An 18,973-nucleotide genomic window follows, 5' to 3' on the forward strand; every position below is an offset into this window, starting at 1 on the left:
GGAGACCAGTGCAGAAAGTGCTGTCTCTTAGATAGGAATGGCCCACTGGAGGGGTGGCAGTGCTATGGGAACAGCACACAGGCTTCTGTTTGTGCTGGTGGTGAGTGTTGGTATTTACATCAGTCTGTGGTAAGTTCAAAATGACAAATGCCTGCCTAGTGTTCTCTGTGTCAAGAGTTTGTTTCTCTCTCTGCTGGTTTGCTGGGAAAAGGGGGAGTTTCTTCCTTTTCTGGATTTATCTAGAGGCACTTGCATGGCCTGAGAGCTCTGCCACTGCTGCTTATTCCTTATCTCACATGTCCATCTGCAAGAGTTCATCCCTATTGTGCAAACCAGTGGTTACAGTCAGGAGCCTGACCTCAGGATGGAGAAAAGGAAAACGGAAGCATTCTGCTGAAGAACACAATTGCTGTGGAGGTTGACACATTCCTCAAAAAAATTGACTGATCTCTACCCTCTGATGTTTCCTTTGTCTGTGGCTGTGGATGGCAACTGCACATGTCCTTGGTACAGTCACAGGTGGGTAATGAGACCTCCTGAATTCCTTCAGGAGCAGCTTGGACCTGCTGGACCAGGGATTCCAGGCCAGGTACAGGGATCCTTGCTTTGTCCTCTCTTGAGTAAGTGAAATTGAAGTGAGCTAATCTGAAAAAGAGTAAATGAAAGGCAAGTGGCTATTTATTGCTGGGTCAGTGGTCAGATAAGCTTATTCTCCCTGCAGCTGAGAGGGATTTGCTCTGTGTTGTGTTAGTCTTTTGGCAGCATTTGCATACTGAGGAAGGCATAAGTGCAGTGTAGAGAGGAGGATTTTCAGGAGATGTTATAAGGAAAAAGAATCAGTGTGATGCAAAAGCAGCAGCAGAACAGTGGAGCAGGGGATTTTGAGTGTTACATACAGTCTGGTGCAACAGTCTCAAGGATATCTGTGTGATCTGTGTGCCCTGGGAGACACTACATCCAGAAATGGGAGCAGTGGAATATAGACCTAAGGAAATGTGAAAGCTCAACTGCTTTTTATTTCACACTAAACCAGAAATATCTGGAAGCAAGTGAAAACTTGAGAAAAAGTATTAATCAAGAAAAAGGACAGGTTCGGCTAATATTCACTGTCAGCAGCAAAAGAAAGGTAATCTCCATCACAGAGTTCTGGCTGAGCTGGCATTCCAGGCTGAAGTCTTGTAGGAAGTTAGAGCATAGTGTGTCACCAGAGAATGTAGACCTGCCTATAAGAAGGGGAAGGATGAGTGAATCTGAGTGGCTAAAATGCTGGTAACCTGATTTCAGTCATTTGACAAGCTTTAGAATAAATTAAATGAGAAAATCGTTGCACTGGTTGCAGCTAAAAGGAGTATGAGATGGAGAAAGGTGTTGTGGTTAGCAGAGGGGAATGTTGCACCATGCTGACCTAATAAGTCAGTGCAAAGGAAGTGGGTTGGAGTCCCAGAGCCTGCAGTTCCATGAACTCATGTCAGGCTGTTGCAGGAGGGTCACAGATGGGAGCTGTCATGCATCTCTGGTGACTGGTCTGGAATCATTGCTGTAAGAGCCTGTGACACTTCCAGGCACCCCTTTGCTGGTGGAACATGCTGCCAATGCAACCCCAGAGGGATGCACTTTCTCCTGGACAATTTTTGCCAAGAGACCTTATATATGTTGTGATCCACCCCACTGCTTCCCACTGCTTGTACCCTTCTCCATCTGCCTGGGTATCTCAGTTACAGAAACTCTGAAAACACCCAGAGGAATTGCAGAGGGATAGAGTCTTGGTCATATATTGCTCTTCTTAAAATAGTGGTCAAAAGCTGAAAGTTTCACTATTGCATGGAGAGTAGATGCTTCCTGAAACAACTGGAATTTACAAGCTCCAGATATGCAAAGCAGCCATCTCAGCCTGGTACTGAGGCCAATTCCAGGGTGGTTTCTTGGCTGTCATTAGTGAATTAGAGGGAGCTCTCTTGCTAGGGCTCACATCCCTGAACATCTGGCACATGGCACTGAAGCAGCCAAGTGAGGGCAAAGGTGCCACTAGAAATTGGCAGCTCACAAGCTTCCTGCTCATGTGGTAATGAGTCTGTGGATGATTCCAGTAGGAAACTCAGCAGTCTTTGCCAGGAGGAGTCACTTGTGCAGAAAGTGCCTGTGGCACCTTTGATAGTGAAAGTCATGGGAGCAAGTGAGCACCTGCCTGTGAGTGAGGCCAGGCTGGGCTGTCTGTCCCTTGCAGGGACATGTCTGACAAGTGGCACACAGCAGTGGTGCCCAGCAGCCATCACCCTCCTGCAGTGGGCAGGACAGAACCCCTGCTCCTGTGACACGGATGTGACTGCTGCTCGCAGAGACCGTGTGGATGTGGCACTGGGGAAGGTTTTATTTAACTTTTTATTGGGGACAACATTATTGTATTAACCCAGCAGCACACTCCCAATTGTGGTAATATGTGTGTTATGATACCTTCCTGGAGCAATCAGTGAGTGCTGCTGTGCTGGAGCCAAGACCAGACTGCTGCCAGCACTTGTGCTGTCTGCTGAGCTTTTGTTTAGAGCTGCTTTTCTTCCATTAGTTAATGGCCTTGTCATGCTGCATGTTTGCTAGGGCAGCCTGTGAATGTCACAGCCCTGTAGTTCACTATGGATTCCTCAGATTAAGAAATAGCTTTACCTGTGGGTTCGTTTGCATCCTAAGACAAATCTTAGGAGCCATCGTGCTCTTCCTGTCATCTTCAGGAAAACAGTGAGGCTGTGAATCTGTTGTTGCTTCCCATTCCAAGGAAAGCTTCATTCACATGTGTGTATTTTCGGATTGTTTGGAACTTGAGACCAGCACTTGAGCAGGTGATTCCTCTGGTTCTGTACTAAGGAGGGAGAATCTTTTTCCAGTGCTGTCCCTTGCCTTTGCTGACAAATGGAGTGGCCACTGCTACTGGCAGGTTCACTCCAGAGTTTGCTTTTGAATTGCAAATATTTTCTTTCCCTTTTCTCCTCCAAGGGACTTGTTGCTTTAAATGTCTTGTGTACTGTGGGTCTTTCCAGGTTTTAAAGAACTGTGAGAAAGACATGTGGGATTATTCTTGGGGCAACATTCTGGTTTGGTGGAGCTGTAAATCCACTACCAGTTTTCTTAATGCATTGTGAGTGCAAAGCTTGGTAACAGATTTGTGGTTCCTCATCCTGTGCTGAAACACAGCTTCAGCCCATCTGCTTAGGGATGTGTCTGGGTGGGCATTGCCTTGTGTCCTCTTGATCTCTTTGGACTCAGCTGAAAAGGAACAGAAGCTGCTCCATCATAAACAAGAGAAGTTTTTGAATTGAGAAGGAAGCTTAAGGGTTGTTTAATTTCTTTCTCAAATTTGAGTTTTCACCTAAATAGCTATTTATAACTAATCCCTTCAGAAATATAATTTAGGAAGGCATGGCTGGTGAGTAAGGCAGCCAGCCTGCTTGAGGGACGTGATGAGGCTTGCAGTGAGGAAGAGGCAGAAAGCCTTTTCAGTGATGGTTGTCCTGTTTAAAGCACATGGTTTAAAAACCATTTCCACTCACAGAGTGGGGGAATTCTAGGAGGTATTGTAGCAGGGAATACCTTACCACATCATCAGGATGGTTCAAAGCCTCAGTCAAGGCAGCTGAACCATGACTAAACGTTGAAGCACGGAAAATGCTTTGTAAGAGAACGAAAACATGAGGCAGACTTTTCTGGCTCTGACCAAATCTCTGACTGAGAAGATGAGGTGGGAGAGTCTCTGTGATGCATTCTGTGGAGAATATTCCATATTCCTTTGCCAGAGAGTAGCTGGAAGTTAGCTTGTCTTTCTGGTGTGACTGTTTTGACATCAGTGTTTGGGTTTTTTTAGGTTTTGATCTCTCTGGCTGTGTAGGTTAGTCCATACTGCCTGGGGGGTTGTGCTGCCATGGTCAGGAGCTGTTTCACCATTGCAGTGCATTGGTGGGAATGGCCCAAGGGAACCATGGAAGACTTGCATATTAAGAAAAAAAGATCCTTCTCTGTGACTGGCCTAGGAGATCAGAGCAATTTCCAGAAGAACACCGGTGCCCTATGAGAAAAGGTAAGCCAGTTTTTTCCAGTCATGGTTAGAAGACAGGCTGGAAAATATGTAGGTATGCAATATAAAATGTTGTTCCTGTTGACCAAGAGAGGGCAAAAAGTTTATTTGTGTATTTTGTGAATTTTAACAAGCTTTCAGTAGCACTGTAGTGAGGAACATACAGGAACCTCAGTAGGCAAATGACCCAGTTTGCAATGTGGGCCTTGGGGGAGACTTTCTGGCCAGATTCCCAAAGGAAGGTTTTGGTATGGAAAGTGCAGGCTGGAGCTTGTCCTTCATACATACCTGCATGCAACAGGATAATGAGATTAGGCAGGTCACTGCATAGCTGAGAGCTGCTCCCACCCAGGCCTGCACAGTGTGTCTGTAAGTGCACTGTCAAGCATCAGCTGGTGGCTGCTCTGATGCCTTTGCAATGTGCCTTCATAGTATGTAATATTGCCAGGTGGATGTGTCCTGGACAATAAAACTTGTCTACCTGGACTGGGTAGCCATTAGTATCTATAAGTGTGTAACCATTTGCCAAATCTCATGAGGCAGGTGAAGAAATTAAAATATAGCCATGACTACACTATTTCCTGGATGGAAAAAATCTAGGTATCAAAAATTTGCAAAGTATCTATACTTGTAGTAATGACATCATTGATTACTCAATTTTTAGACAGTTTCTCTTTAAAATTAATATAAAAATTGTTGCTGTGTCTGCCCTTATAGTCTTTCCCACACCATGTATGGATTTTGTCCTTATTTTTCGTCCCCTGCTTTTCTTGCTGTTACATAACACCAGTCATCCTTGCCCTATACTTTTATTAATGGAGGAGAAGCATTTAGCCATGCTAGGCATCAGCAGTCCTTAAAGAACCTTTATCCCACATCTGCCAAGACAGCATCATCTTCATTTCTGGCTCAGTAATCCCAGCTGTAACGTGAAAACCAGAGAGCTGCAGTCAGATTTTTATTTCTTTAGTTTCTATTCCTGTACATCATTCTTAAATGAAGAGACCCAAACAGGATTTACCCCTGAAAAGGCTGTATCATTGCCCTAGTAGGACATCCTTTCTGGGATTGCTTCCCCATCCTGCTTTATCCTGAGACAATTTCTTCCTGATATTGTCACCATCTAATCTCTTCTGATGTCTGTTGCCATCCAACTGGCAGTTGCTGCTCTCGCCTGGATATTTGATCACTCCTTCCTTCTCAACCAAAAAAGATGGGCAGTTTAGAGTTGCAGTTTTTCCACATCTCAAAAAGTCAGTGTGAGGGCCAGCTGAAGAGCTAGTGCAGATGTCTTGAAAAAGCAGCAGGAAGGTGCTCATGTTGCACTCACTGTTTGGCAGGCTCTGGCAATATTCAGACACCAATCTTATGCAAATCCTGGTAGGTGCATTTCAAGGTCATGGTGTATGTAAACTCAGGTTGCCTGCCTTGATTGGAATAGCTGAGCCAATGTAAAGAAAGTAATTCCAAATCTGATGCTGATCCTGATGAAACACACACAATTCCATAAACAGCAGAGCAAACAAAATTGCTTGTTTGCCTGTGGATTGTTTCCTGATTCCTCTTGTACCACAAGGGGCTGGGATTCCCCCAGCTTTCCCACTGCTTGCATGGCCTCTCCAGCAGCAAGGTGTGTGTCTCCCCCAGCCAGCCAAACACAGTTCTACCACCAGTGCAGCCCATGCCTGCTGAGGGTATTGCATGGCCCACATGTGCAGCAGATGTTCCTGCCTCCATACGGTGAATCCAGCACATGGAAAAAGTGCCAGGACATCTCCCAGGGTGAAACTGAGACGTCCTCCAGAGGGTATTGGCTACTGGTGCAACTGTTAGTAGAATAAAGATGTTCTGTGTTAACACTTCAGTAAAGAACTACAGGAATCATTTGAAGTCTGCAAAGCCTCCCTTAGTCTGAGAGATTTGAGTTCCATTTATTTAGTTATGGAGTTCAATTTATTTAGCTTATGCTTGAGATTTTGGGGGGATTTACTTGTAGTCTCTCTCTCTACCTAGAGGGAACATTTTTTCTCACAAAACTTTTTAATTTTGTAGAAAGAATTGTATCTGAAGCTAGGCAAGCAACCAAAAAAGGCATCACATTTATATAAGTATTTTTGCTACATCTGCCCTACAGGCTTGATGAATTTGCTCTTGATGTCTTGAAATCAAGACTAGATGTCTTGGTCAAGTTCCACTCATACAGTGTGAGAGTAAAGGTCTGGAAGGAGAAGTTGCTGATGGAGGAGTGCTGCTCCCTCTCTTTAGGATGTCCAGAAAGATGTCAGCAGAATTTCTCTCAGCCTTTCAAGCCATGCTGAGAAGAAATAGCAGAATGTGGTGGCTAGAAGCTCAACTAGATAAAATTAATCTGAACACACATAATTTCCTAGAAATCTGTCCTTACAATTGTCAGATGACATACTCACAGAAGGGAGCACTGACTGCAGGTATCTTTTTTCTGTAATGCAGACTTAATCCAGTATCTGGGAAAATTCTGTGTCCTGGGAGTCTGAAGGACAGGGCTGCACTCTCGTGTTCCCACCCTCGTGTTCTGTGACTCTGGGACTCCCTGTCCTCACTCTCTGTGACCCGTTTGTTGACTGTGGGGAGCAGGGTAGCAAGCCAGTAATACACCTGACAGCTTGTCATGGGAGTAAGTTGTTTGCTTTATCCAGTTGTCTGCAAAGGTCACAGCAAATTTTTCTCTTCTTGGGGCACAATTAGCCAGATCTGTTTCTGCATCTAGAGGGAGAAGTTTTTGTGGAGTCTCTAAGGTGAACAACTTCCAGCATAACAAAATTCCCCAGAAGAGCTCTTTGGAAAGCATTGCAACACCACAGGATGCTGTAAGTTCACCAGTTGGGGTATGAGGACTCACAGAGGAGGGGAAAAACACTGATTTGATTTTGTAAATAAAATCACATGCTTTCTGTCAGTGGCTGAAAAGAGACTCCCCTTTCACAGCTCTAGGAATTTTGCTATCTGCATTTTTTATTTAAAGTGAGGGGGGGGGAAAGGTCTGAACAGTAAATATTTATCCAAGATGTGTGGTTGTTAATATGATCCAGTCTTCAGTCATTTTGAATGGTGTCATGATGACAGATGTTAATTCAGAAAGGAATAGATTGGACGATTTATGCCTGAAACACATGTGTTCCTTGGCAGGCTCCATGGATTGCTTGCATAGCTAGAGCTGTCTGAGCAATTCGTAGCATTTTCTCTGCCTCCAAGCACCAAGGGCTCCAGGACAGGGGCTTGACCTATATCTTCAGTCTGCTATAATAAACACTGAGGTAACTAAACTCCCTGTGTGCTTTTATCTTCCTAAATTTATCTTTCCCCCTGTGCTCCAGCTGTGTGTGGTGCTTCTGGTTCTGCCCAAGAGGAATGGCAGCTTCTTTCTGCAGGAGGGAAGGATGCTCCTGTGCACAAGGTCTGAATCCCTGACCTCCTTCCTCTCCTGACTGAGCAGCACCTCTACCTCAACTCACAGCTATTTAATGCAAACACTTGTCCTGACAGCAGAAGTGAAAATAGACCAAGCCATAACAAGGCAGTAAGCAAGAGAGATTCAGGAAAGAGCTGACTCTTTTTTTTTTTTGGTAGTATTTCTATTCTTGCAGTTGTGATTTTGTGCCATGTCTGAGGGTGTTTCTTCTCTTCTTAATTAAGATAGATTTGTAAAACTCTTAGTGTCTTAAATTTTATTTATTTATTTAGTCAGAGGCATAAAACTGGAGGAAAATGGCCAAGTTGTTGGGTGCAGAAGAGCTTGGTAAGTCTACTTGGAAGTTTTTCTCATCTTGACCATCACTTGTATTCTGGCCATTTTTATAAAATTAACATTGCCAACAACTGACAAGGACAGAAAATACAGAGCCTGGTCCAAGCAATCATCACTTCTGCTATTTGGAAAAAAACTCCTTAAATATAAATGTGCTGTTTGGATTATGGTTTATTTAAATTCTAATCGTTTAAGAATATTAAATAATCTTACTTAAAAACTCTTCTTCTGTAAAACACCAATTATTAATGCAAGTCTAGAAAACAAAGTAGGGCAGGAGCTTCCTGGCATCTTCCCAATTTCGTGTTATTTTGACCTTTCTGCTTTCTCCTCTTAGAGGACACTGAATAATTTGTATATATTCTATATGAACACTCAGTGAATATACAAATGATTTGGCTTCTCATTTCAGCAGAGATGCCAAAATAGGAGAGGATAGATTTTCTGTGTACTCTTGCTGTAAAAACAATGTAAAAATTTCCCTGGAGTCTCACTTTGAGATAACTTCAGAAAGCAATGAGGGTTTTCAGTCCGTAATTCTTCCTGTGGTGATCCTTTAGCTTTTTTTGTTGCAATGTGCCAAGAATTTAGTCTAAATATGTGTTGTTTAATGAGTTGCTGTTTGTATTCAAACTCATGAACCAGTTCAGCTCCCCAAAAAAGACTTTGCTGATCAATGTCCTCAGATGCCCTGGGATGCCCTTGTGCTTTGCCACCCAAGCCTGAAAAGACAGCTTTTAAAATTTTTTTTTCAGTTTTTTTTTCTGCTTCTGAGCTGGCATATGGTTGTATGTGGAGCAGGTAGCTGAGCTTGTAGTTGGGGTCGTAGGTGGGATCACCTCACATGTTTTCTGTTATAAGTAATGGGGAAAATGCTTTATCATTTTATCACACTGGCATCTTTGAGCTGATGTTTTCCATGCCACATGTTTAGCAGAGCTGGAAAGTTCAGCTGAAATAACTCAGCTGTCTCAAAATGAGGCTACTGAAAATGCATAGTTATATCCCTGCTTGAAAAAAAAAAAAAAAAAAAAAAAAGAAAAGAAGAAGAAGTCTCCCACCCTATTTTACTGAGGTTATCATCCAGTTCTACAGCCTGGTGTGGTTCCTGCTGTTCTGTGCAATCCCAAGGCTTGGTCTGATGTTCAATGGGGGCTGTTGGATGCTGTCAGTCCTGGGCACAGTCAGTCCTACTGTGGCTCCCCTGTCTTCCCTGTCAGGTGTGCTCCCACACAGTTGTTTGGGATGCAATATCTCCAGGGATGTAAGAACCAAGTAGGATTTTCCCATCAGTTACATCTCCACAAAGAGCTTGGGGCAAGGGCAGCAGACCAGGGGGCAGGGAATATCTCCTGGACTCTCAGGAACCCCTTTTCTTCCTCCCAGCTATCTAGGCAATGTGACAGAGCAGTAGCCTGGTCTGGGACATGGCAAGAACAGGAGTGGTGGGGACAGCAGAGAAAGTAAGGTTTACAACTTCAGGAAATTCCTAAAACACTGGCACTTTAAGACTTTTTAAAGTGCTGTATGATTATAGAAACCAAGCTGCCAAAAGTTAAAAAGAGCAAAAAAATAACATTGCATTTTCAATGTTAATTCAGTTCTCCTGTGCAGATGTTATCCTTAATTGCATAATTATATCCTGGCTTGCTTAGAACACAGCTGTCTATCTGGTGGAGAGGGAAGACTGTGATTTGGACTAATTTCTGTAATATAAGACATTCAGCCTTGTATGAGGAGTTACAGGAACTGTAGAACATGTGGATAGCAGAGAGGAAATGTGAGGAGGAAGAACAGACTCCTGGTTACAGACACTGAGGGTTCCTCTTGAGGAGATGCTATACACACAAAGTATTGCAGAGGTGCTCTAAATATGAAAGTGTGGTTTGTAAAACACTTAGGTATGTGGTGATATAAGAAAAATCTTGTGGGAAGGTTGGAAAGTTAGTGTTCTCAAAAGCTATCCTGAGCTGAAATTGCAAGGCAGTCCTACTTCAGCAATTACTAACACCTGGATCTGACCCTTTCAGCCCTGGTATCCTTTTAATAGATGCTACATGAGTATGACATTTCATACACTATGTCATAAAAATAATAATGAAGTAAAGGAGCTGGTTCTTTATGGGAATAAAACACCCTGTATATAATGATGATGTGGGGCCTATTATTCTTTAGGATTTTTTTGAAACTCTACTACTTTAGATTTTTTTTTTTCATTGAAGAATAATTATTCACAGACAAAAAAACCACAAAGCAAACATAAGTTATCTAAATCCATTCCTTTCACTAAAAACTTCCATCTTTCCTAAGACATTTCGGAACAGGAATATTTCTTCAAATTCTGGCTCAAACCCCAGCTTACATTTTGAACAAAGGAGTCGGTAGGGCAGTCTATCCATCACCCTGTTTGCACACAGAAGATGTCTGCTGACACACCGTATGTGAGCCATCATTAAGCTTCAACTTGTGACACAGCATTCATCAGAAAAGTCTTCAGTTTTTCTGCAGCTCCTCTGACATGCTCCAAGTTCTGTTTTCTTCACAGGACAATCTTTTTTGATGGCATTTTTTTGTTATCTTACAACTGTGAGCCACATTTTGCTCTCAGTTACATGGATAAAACCATGAGAATACTTTTTTTTTTTCTTTTAAGAGGAATTCCTTTTCATTTACAACATGTCATAAAAATAGCTTTGCTCTCCTGACTCCTTAGAGCTGGTCTTGCCCTTGTGCAGCTTAATCCTGTGAATCAGAAGACAGCAGCTGGTATTAGACCAGCCACACAGGAGGCCCATGTGTGTATTTGGGTTAGCTGTTGCACTCAGTTATGTAGGTCAAATAAAGCTGGAAATTCAGTAGGCCTATTTGAATGTGCTTATCTGCTTATCTACAATGTATGTTTGCAGGTAAAGAGGGCAGAAACTTCCTGACATCCCTGGGAATGAGCACATTGCTGAGTTACAGCAAACTGGTGTGTGACACTCCAGTGCCACCTTCATGTCCCAGGTGGATTCTGTCACCATTGAAGTTGCTGCTTTCTGAGCCAATATCTGTGCATGGGACAGCTTCCAGTTTCATGTGTAGCCAGGCTGCTGTTAGTTACACATCTGGCACAATGGTTAGAGTTTGCAACTGCTGCTTGGAATAAATTTCCTTTCTCTTGTGGTTTTTGACTTGGTTATCAAGCCTAAGGAAACTTCTCTCTAGCCAATGTAGTGAACTATTAGCTCAGCTCTATCAACAAAGAAGAAAATATTGTTGCTTTAAAAAGAAAAAAAGTTCTAGTAGTGCTGTGTTTTGAGGTTGTTTTGTCTTCATCATACTTTGTTGCCCTTTGTTAGCTATGTATAAAATATATTTGGGTTTGACACTGAGAAGCATTAGTGAAAACTAAATTTGTGGGCTTTATAACATGTCAGGAATTCTTTTAGGTGCTGTGAGGCAGTTGGCAGGTGGGGCATACTGACAGGGGAATGGGCTGGGAAATTACAGACAGTTGATTTTGGACTTGGTCAGGGGGAGGGTCCCTTGGGAGAAGAAACAAAACTAGTAAAAAATTAGAAATATTGTGTTGTTGTGTAGTCCAAGAGCTGCATCTCTTTTGACAGCAGAGCAAAGAAAAGATGAGGAAAGGCTTGAGCAATGCTCCTATTTCAGGCAGAGTAAGAGCTTTTCAGTGGGACAGATAAGAGTGGAACTAGTCTTTAGAGCATTTCCAGGCTCTAGAAATTGAAGATAGGTTCATTCAGAATGAATGCTGGCTGTCAGAGCCATGTGCAGAGGATGGTGAGGGGTTCTCCATAGCTTTGAGAAAGTTGGGTAAATATGCCTGAAGTGTGGGCTAGTGGGTCTGGCAATTGACCATTAACCCAGACTGCAGGCTCTCAGCACCTCTGTTCTTGTTGCTAAAAATTCCTTGTTGCTTTGATAATCAGTGCAAATGATGCAACTTCGTTTATATTACCACTTGTAGAAGAGCATTTTCTAGGCCTCTGTGTCTACTTGACCGCTGAGAAATGCAGCATTGGATGATAAGACGGTCATTTTCTAGTGGAAACACACCTTCCACATCTAATCCAGTCATGCCTGAGCAGAAACCTTTCAAAAGCCTCTGCAGATGGATTGCAGTGGTTTTGCTGTACCTTATTTGTGTGACAGTGAGAGCTTTTGGATGCCGGGTAGAGAATAAACCACATTCCAGCCTTGCTGGGGGCAGAGATTCCAATTAGCAATGTGCTCACAGGCACAGTGAGGTCTTGTGACTGGTGCATCATCCCTTGACTTTTTTTTTGCCTCATGTCCCTCTTCCTCTCCATTTCTGGTGTTAGCAGAGTTCAAAAGAGCAGTAATCTCCATTACCACAGGCTCTCTCTCCAGTCTCTTTCTTTGGTTGCTCTGCAGCAAAGTATTGCATACCCAGACTTCATGTTGCATGTGGCTGACATTTGCAATCTTCCTGTCCCCTTCCCATCAGAGCTAGAAGTCTCAATGGGCTATCCCTCTTGTATCCTAAATCCAGTAGTGTCACAGAGCTCAAAAGAGGCAGCATCTGTGTAATCAGGATGCAATGGCATTGCCTCTCATTTTGCTCAGTATATTGGAAATGTTGTTATTGTGGGAGGCTCAACCTGCTTTAAGTGGTTTGTATTTTCTGCTGAGGTGCTTTTTGGCAAAGGCTCTGAGTTTCCATATTGTATTTAAGCAAATGTGATTTGCCTTGGTAAATCTGAGAACAGGAGATGGAAAAGTGAATGGAGACAAAAAATAGTTTACAACTGGCTGTGCCGATTAGCCTTCAGTATTCTGCAAACAGACAGAATGAGGGGTTGCAGCTGGATTGTCTTGTCCCTTGAGCTATTTGGTGAGCCCTGCCATTTTTTATCCCTTCCTCCTAATCTGCTATCTTTGGTCTGTGGTGTCTGTACCAGTTTATTCCTGGACTGGTGTCTGTAGAGGTGGTGTCTCTTTCTGCCTCTCTTGCTGGATAAGAACTGTACAAGAGACTGGCTTGAAAGCCCTGGCCTATCTAAATTCTTTTGTACTTTTAAAATACCTTTCTCTAAAGCCTTTGGTGATGTCCTTTGCAATTCTGCAATTTTCAAAACACTTCAAGATTGCTTAAAAATGCCTCATAGGCTTGTTCTTCAGTCATGTTCTCCTGTCTGCCTCTCAGTGATGCTTGTTTCTTTATGCTTGTATTGTATAAGCTTCTTTTGGCAGCCTTTGGCACTGTGAATACTGACCTGTGACTGGGACTCCAGGTGCACGATAATACCAACAAGTAATAACAGTGGTATCTTAACACAAGGAGACACAATTTCCAGCCTGGACCCTCTGGTCTCCGCCTCGGTACCAGGAGGTGATGAGGCACTGTGGGAACATTGCCTAAGCAGTTTTCAGTCTCATTTTCTGACTGTTTGTCTTTGTGCTGCTCAGGACAGGAGTTATTTCACGGTGACAAGCCCACCCCTAAGCACGCAGGTTTAGCCACTGCAGCAGAGGATGCTCCCAGCCTTCAGCTGCGAACCTGAGCTCCCGAATCCGCCAGGAAAAGCGTGCCCTGCCTCCTAATGCCTGCTGCTCCTCGGGTCTCCTCCCAGCCAAAAAAAGGGATAGCGTTCCCCGGCGGGAAGTAATTGCTTTGGAAACCTCTCTGAACATCTGGGACCAATCAGGCTGAATATCCAGCCCAGGCGCGGCACCAGCGGTAGCGCGGAGCCTCGGCAGGGGCTGTGTCTGGGATGGGGCTGTGTCAGGAGCATCCCTCGGGAATTGCGGGACTGTGTCTGGAGCATCCCTCGGGAATTGCGGGGCAGTGTCAGGGAGCATCCCTCGGGAATTGCGGGGCTGTGTCAGGAGAATCCCCCGGGAATTGCGGGGCTGTGTCTGGAGCATCCCCCGGGAATTGCGGGGCTGTGTCAGGAGCATCCCTCGGGAATTGCGGGGCTGTGGCAGGAGCATCCCTCGGGAATTGCGGGGCTGTGGCAGGAACATCCCTCGGGAATTGCGGGGCTGTGTCAGGAGCATCCCCCGGGAATTGCGGGGCTGTGTCAGGAGCAAACCCCGGGAATTGCGGGCTGTGTCAGGGGCAAATCCCGGGAATTGCAGGGCTGTGTCAGGAGCATCCCCCGGGAATTGCAGGGCTGTGTCAGGAGCATCCCTCGGGGATTGCGGGGCTGTGTCAGGGACAAACCCCGGGAATTGCGGGGCTGTGTCAGGAGCATCCCCCGGGAATTGCGGGGCTGTGTCAGGAGCATCCCTCGGGGATTGCGGGGCTGTGTCAGGGACAAACCCCGGGAATTGCGGGGCTGTGTCAGGAGCATCCCCCGGGAATTGCGGGGCTGGGCTGTGCTCTGTGCCACTCACAAACTGCAGAACCCAACCGCAGCACTTGAGAAGGGAGCTCCGCACTACGGGGCTTGGAGGGCCAAACCAAAGGCTGGGATTTCAGTAATTATAAACCAGGAAAACGGTTTTTGGTTCCTTAGCACTTCACGGGGCTTTGCCTGCTGTAGAGGTGGAAGTGAGAGCTGCCTGCTGAGACTCCATGTTCCTCCCTACAATTGTTCTAAAAACTACCGCTGGAAAATGCACCGAAATGGAAAAGTCCCCCAGGTGTCCCTCAAAACTAATCTCAGGGGAACTGCCCAGGAAAGTTACAGGGAAGAACACAGAGCGAGTAGAAATGAGACAGAAGGGAGAGCAATTTCAGAGCAGTGTGATAGCTGAAGGAAATGCTTAGGGAAATAGTCATGAAGAACAACGGGAGAAACAACTGGATAGAAGGGAGTAAAGCAGACTAGTTGTATTTTCAGCTAGGAGTAGGCACCCACATTTATTTTGCACTGGCATTGAACTAGCTGAGAGGAGCCCAGGTGTGGTCCTCATGGTTCACACAGCACTGGGAAAATGGACAGTGGTGGTATGCATGATTATTTCTCTCTGAACAGCTCCAGCAGCAGCAAGGAATAAAACTCTCTAATATTTATAGCTTTTCTTCATTTTATTTAATTTTTTTTTTCATATTTAATGTTTTGTGTGTAATGTAAAAGCCATGTAAAACCTACTTAAATTCCAGAATTTATGTAGAATCTCTTATGGAGTGTGAGTCCAAACAAAAGTCCATTTTAAATAGCTTGCAGACTTTTGCCTTGAATTGTTCACAAAATTTGGTCAATGCCGTATTTACAGTTGTATGTGAAATTGTAATTGAACTTATAAATTTATTTGAGTTTCAAGGTCACACACTATTTTTCCAGGGTGTGCCATGATAAGATGCTTTCACTGAATGAGTAGCTGTTCAAGATTTGTGTTTATCGTCTTCATTTTTGTGAGACCTGGAGCATGCTTAATGCAAGTGGAGTCTGTGACCTTTTCTTTTTTTTTTACCTCCTCTCCTGGAACTGAAAGGCCTCCACTTTACATGTGCCCTTAGGAAATTCCAAAGGTTTAATATTTATCCAATTTTTAATGAATTTTCACAAGGAGGCAAAACCCAGCTGGCATATCAAATCCCTCAAATCCCTTGGTCAAATGGATGTTGGACTTTATTAATTTTTGTAAAGTTTTTTCAGGTTTTTTTAAATGCTGGGATCACTCAGTGACTGAAGATGTTTTATAATGCAAAGTGGAAAGTGTTAGACTACTTTGACACAAGGAATTCTTTCTAATTCTACTATGACGAAAGAACATGAATGATAATTAAGAATTTTTTCCATTTAGGGTCCCAAGGGCACTTGGCCATTGTTGAAATGTGAACTTTAACCCATGGAATGCTTGCCCTGGTTCTCAGAAGTGTATTATGTTTGGGCAGTTTTGAGGGGCAGGGATAGCAATGGGATTTGGCTTTCCCAGAGTGTTGGTTTGGATGATGCTGTGCACCCTCCTCAGGTTTGCTCTGTTAGTGCCTTTTGTAGCACGAGCCATCTGCCAAAGTTTCAATTTCAGGATATGAAATTCAGCAGCTAAAGATATCCATGGGATTGTTCCATAAAAAACACTCTGTAAGGTGTTTAGCAGCACGTGGTGTGAGTGTTCACAGGAGCTGAGCATGTGAAATGCAGCAGGCATTGGCTGAGGCAGAATTCCAGTCCCTAATTACAGGGTGATCACTATTGGGCAGAGGAAACTCCTGAGGATTTTGCAGTGGATAATCAACATTTTTATCAGTGCCTTGAAAGCAGCTGTAAAGCCACTGCTAAGCTGCAAGCAACCCAAAACTGGTGTATATACTGAATTCCAGAGTGTGTCCTTTTTATGTAGTGTAATATCTGTTTCTTGTCATAGAGATCTCAGGGAAGATGGCTCAATGCTTCAAGGAGGTGTTCAATCAGATTATCCTGCCCAAGATGCTGATCAGCAGATTAAAATTCCTTCCATCCTCCCTGTGCCTTTCTCCGAATTAACCCAAACAAAACTTTGAACACAATTGCTCCCTAAGTCCTGTGACCCAGAGCCACTGGTTATTTTGGGGGCACTCTGCTATACTGACACATGGAAAAGTGTCAGTGATGGGAAGCAATGATGCAAAGCCATCAATGAGCAAGAACAGGAAGCCAGAGTGACTTGTGGCAGAGTGACACAAGCCCCTCCCCAGGCAAGGCTGTCTAGGTGTGCACACATCAAGGCCACTGTTCTTCCATGTTTGCAGAGTGAAAACTTGATTGTTCACAAGACAAGATGATACCTCTATAAACTTACAACTTAATTCACATAAAACCTAACAGGGGAGGACAAATGTAGGATAAAGTGGGAAGCATGCAGCTCACACTGCAAGTAGGGCTGTGCAGTTGTTTTTATCTCTGAGTGTTCTTAAAAGCATTTGCTATCCAATGGTGTATCTCCTTGGAGGCAGGTGGGAGTGATCACAGGATGTGCTGGAATGCTTAACCCATGGACCAAAACATCTGAAGTTCCAATGAGAGTGAAAAGATGGCACCAGGGAGGGGGTAATTTGTGCTGAAGCCCTGGTTTGTCTGCTTTTCTCTCAGTTACTATCCAGACTGGCTCAACTGATCAGTCCATGCTGCTGTCACCTCTCCAAGAGACACAATGTTATGCTACTGCCCTGTGGCAATGAGCAGAGACAATGGGAGCTGTTGCAGTAGTGCATTTTAATGTTCTTATAAAATAAAATAATATAAATATGCTCTATTTTGTGTATAATGCGGTTTGTTGTTTTATCTTTCTTTTTCTTTTTTGTTCCCATTTTTGTTTTTGTTACCAGAGTGCCTCTGATGGCTTTTGGAAGTCAGTGGCAACCCGTATCCCAAGGGAACCTCATGAGATCCGTATCCTGAACCCCTACTTCATCCAGGAGGCAGCTTTCAGCTTCATTGGACTGCCTTTCAACAATGGCCTGATGGGCAGAGGGGTAGGTATAAAGCAAAGGAGGCAAAACCTCAGAGGAGGATGTGAGACCAAGCAGCAGAGGAGGCTTACACTGTTCTTACTTTTCCTTTGGACCTCCAGTGTTGGACATTGAAAATGTTGGAGGGACTTTGGTTCTGTTACAGTGGCAGCTCTCAGACTCCTTCAGACTCAGGCAAGAACCTTCCTGATCCAAGGATTTTGGGGGGGATCATCGACACTTTAGCAGTGCCTTGAAAGCCACTGTGAAGTTGCATCCCAGGCTTATAGTAGAAGAGGGTAAAGGTTTGCTTTATGAGGCCTTTGGTAAGAAATTCTGATCTTATCCCAACAAGTGCTATATGTAAAATCTCACAAAAGCAAATAATGCAAACCACAGTTTTAGCTCATATTTATTAACAAAATTCCTTAATGGTCATTCTCACATCTCTCAGCCCCAGTGCAGCTTTTTGGAGTGTTAGTGTTGGAGTAGGTGGTGACTTGGGTTTTCTGGATTATCTCACATTGCAACACTGTCCTCAGACCTATTTATATTTGCTCTACGTAATATAACAACCATTAGAGTAAGTATTACTTGGGTGGGTAAATTGCTCATGTACATATGTGATATAGTTGTTGATAGAGACCACACGTGACATTTTTGGGCACATTAGCACAGCTGACAAACCCAGAGAGAAGCACTTTTGCTTGGTCTGCCCCTGGCATTGTCCTTCCATTGCTATCAGTGCAGGACTAGACAGAATAGTGCCTCATTTTCCATGCTCTAATTATAAAATGAAGACTTCTGGAATATTAGAGACTTTTATTTTGTGCAAGTCAGATGGGTGGGTGCCTGGAGATAAGGTGTTTCCTTCTCAAAATGCAAAGTGCAAGATGTGCAGACAGATTCAGCCACATGGAAAGGGCCTTCTGAAAAATACACTGCTGTGTACAGAAGCTGTCATGGGATTCTGGGAACTGTGGATTTTTGTTCTGTGCACTGAAGGTATCTTATTGCAATATTCCAGTCAACTAGGAATTAACTTACTTCACCTCTCTGCATTCTCCAGAACCTACCCTTAGAACAACGTGGTCTTGATGTGTCTTCCAGAAAATCAGGAGTGCAGCCCCAAAAATTATCATACTTTATTTTTCTCCAATTTCTTTTTATTTTTAAACACGTTATTTTAATACACAAGTTATTACTTAAACTGAAAGGAGAAGAGAGAATCCGGAAATGAAAATTGTGAACTGAAGTTTATGAGGTTTTGATAGGTTGTTTAACACACATCAGATTGGGAAATGAAGGCATCTTAATTGAAACCTGATGTTTCACTTCACGAAAGTCAACTTGAGCATTTAAAAATAGTTTATGGTTCTTTAAGGCGAGCAGTCTTTGCCCATGACCCATAGTAGACTGTGTGAATTGTAGTTTATTCCTCCAGATGGGGCAGCAGGAGCTCTGCAGGTGCCTGTGTGGGGGTGAGATGTCAGTATAGCTTGGGCAGTCTGCAAGGAGCTAATACAGGGACTCTTGTCAGAGTTTAAAAACAGAGAGAGTGTTTCTGGCCTGTGGCTACAATTTTACTGCAATTTACAGCTATGGACTGCTGTCCACAGAGCTGCTGTGGCTTCACACTTTAGTGAATTCTGCTGCAGCACTGCAAAGTTTAGAGTTTTGTAAGTGCAAAGGCTCCAGCAGAAGCTATTGCATTCAGGGTAAAGATAGAAGAGTCTGAGTAAGGCCCTTGTGGCACAAATTTGCTACATTTTTTGCTCAG

General features: G+C 43.8%; 2 protein-coding genes across 11 annotated transcripts in view; one reads left to right on the forward strand and one right to left on the reverse strand.

The window, feature by feature from the left end:
* Positions 1-18,973, reverse strand: part of DPH2 (diphthamide biosynthesis 2) — a 224,663-nt gene that overhangs the window by 135,284 nt on the left and 70,406 nt on the right. The window lies entirely within an intron of this gene.
* The window catches only part of ST3GAL3 (ST3 beta-galactoside alpha-2,3-sialyltransferase 3), a 171,085-nt gene that overhangs the window by 127,306 nt on the left and 24,806 nt on the right, over positions 1-18,973 (forward strand). For all 10 annotated transcript variants that reach the window (XM_079313926.1, XM_079313923.1, XM_079313927.1 and 7 more), the window contains one exon: positions 17,071-17,217. In XM_079313926.1, coding sequence (XP_079170052.1) covers positions 17,071-17,217 — 147 coding nt within the window. The remainder of the gene's footprint in view (positions 1-17,070; positions 17,218-18,973) is intronic.

The sequence above is a fragment of the Erithacus rubecula genome, assembly GCF_903797595.1.
Source record: "Erithacus rubecula genome assembly, chromosome: 10".
In the NCBI taxonomy this organism is placed as follows: domain Eukaryota; kingdom Metazoa; phylum Chordata; class Aves; order Passeriformes; family Muscicapidae; genus Erithacus; species Erithacus rubecula.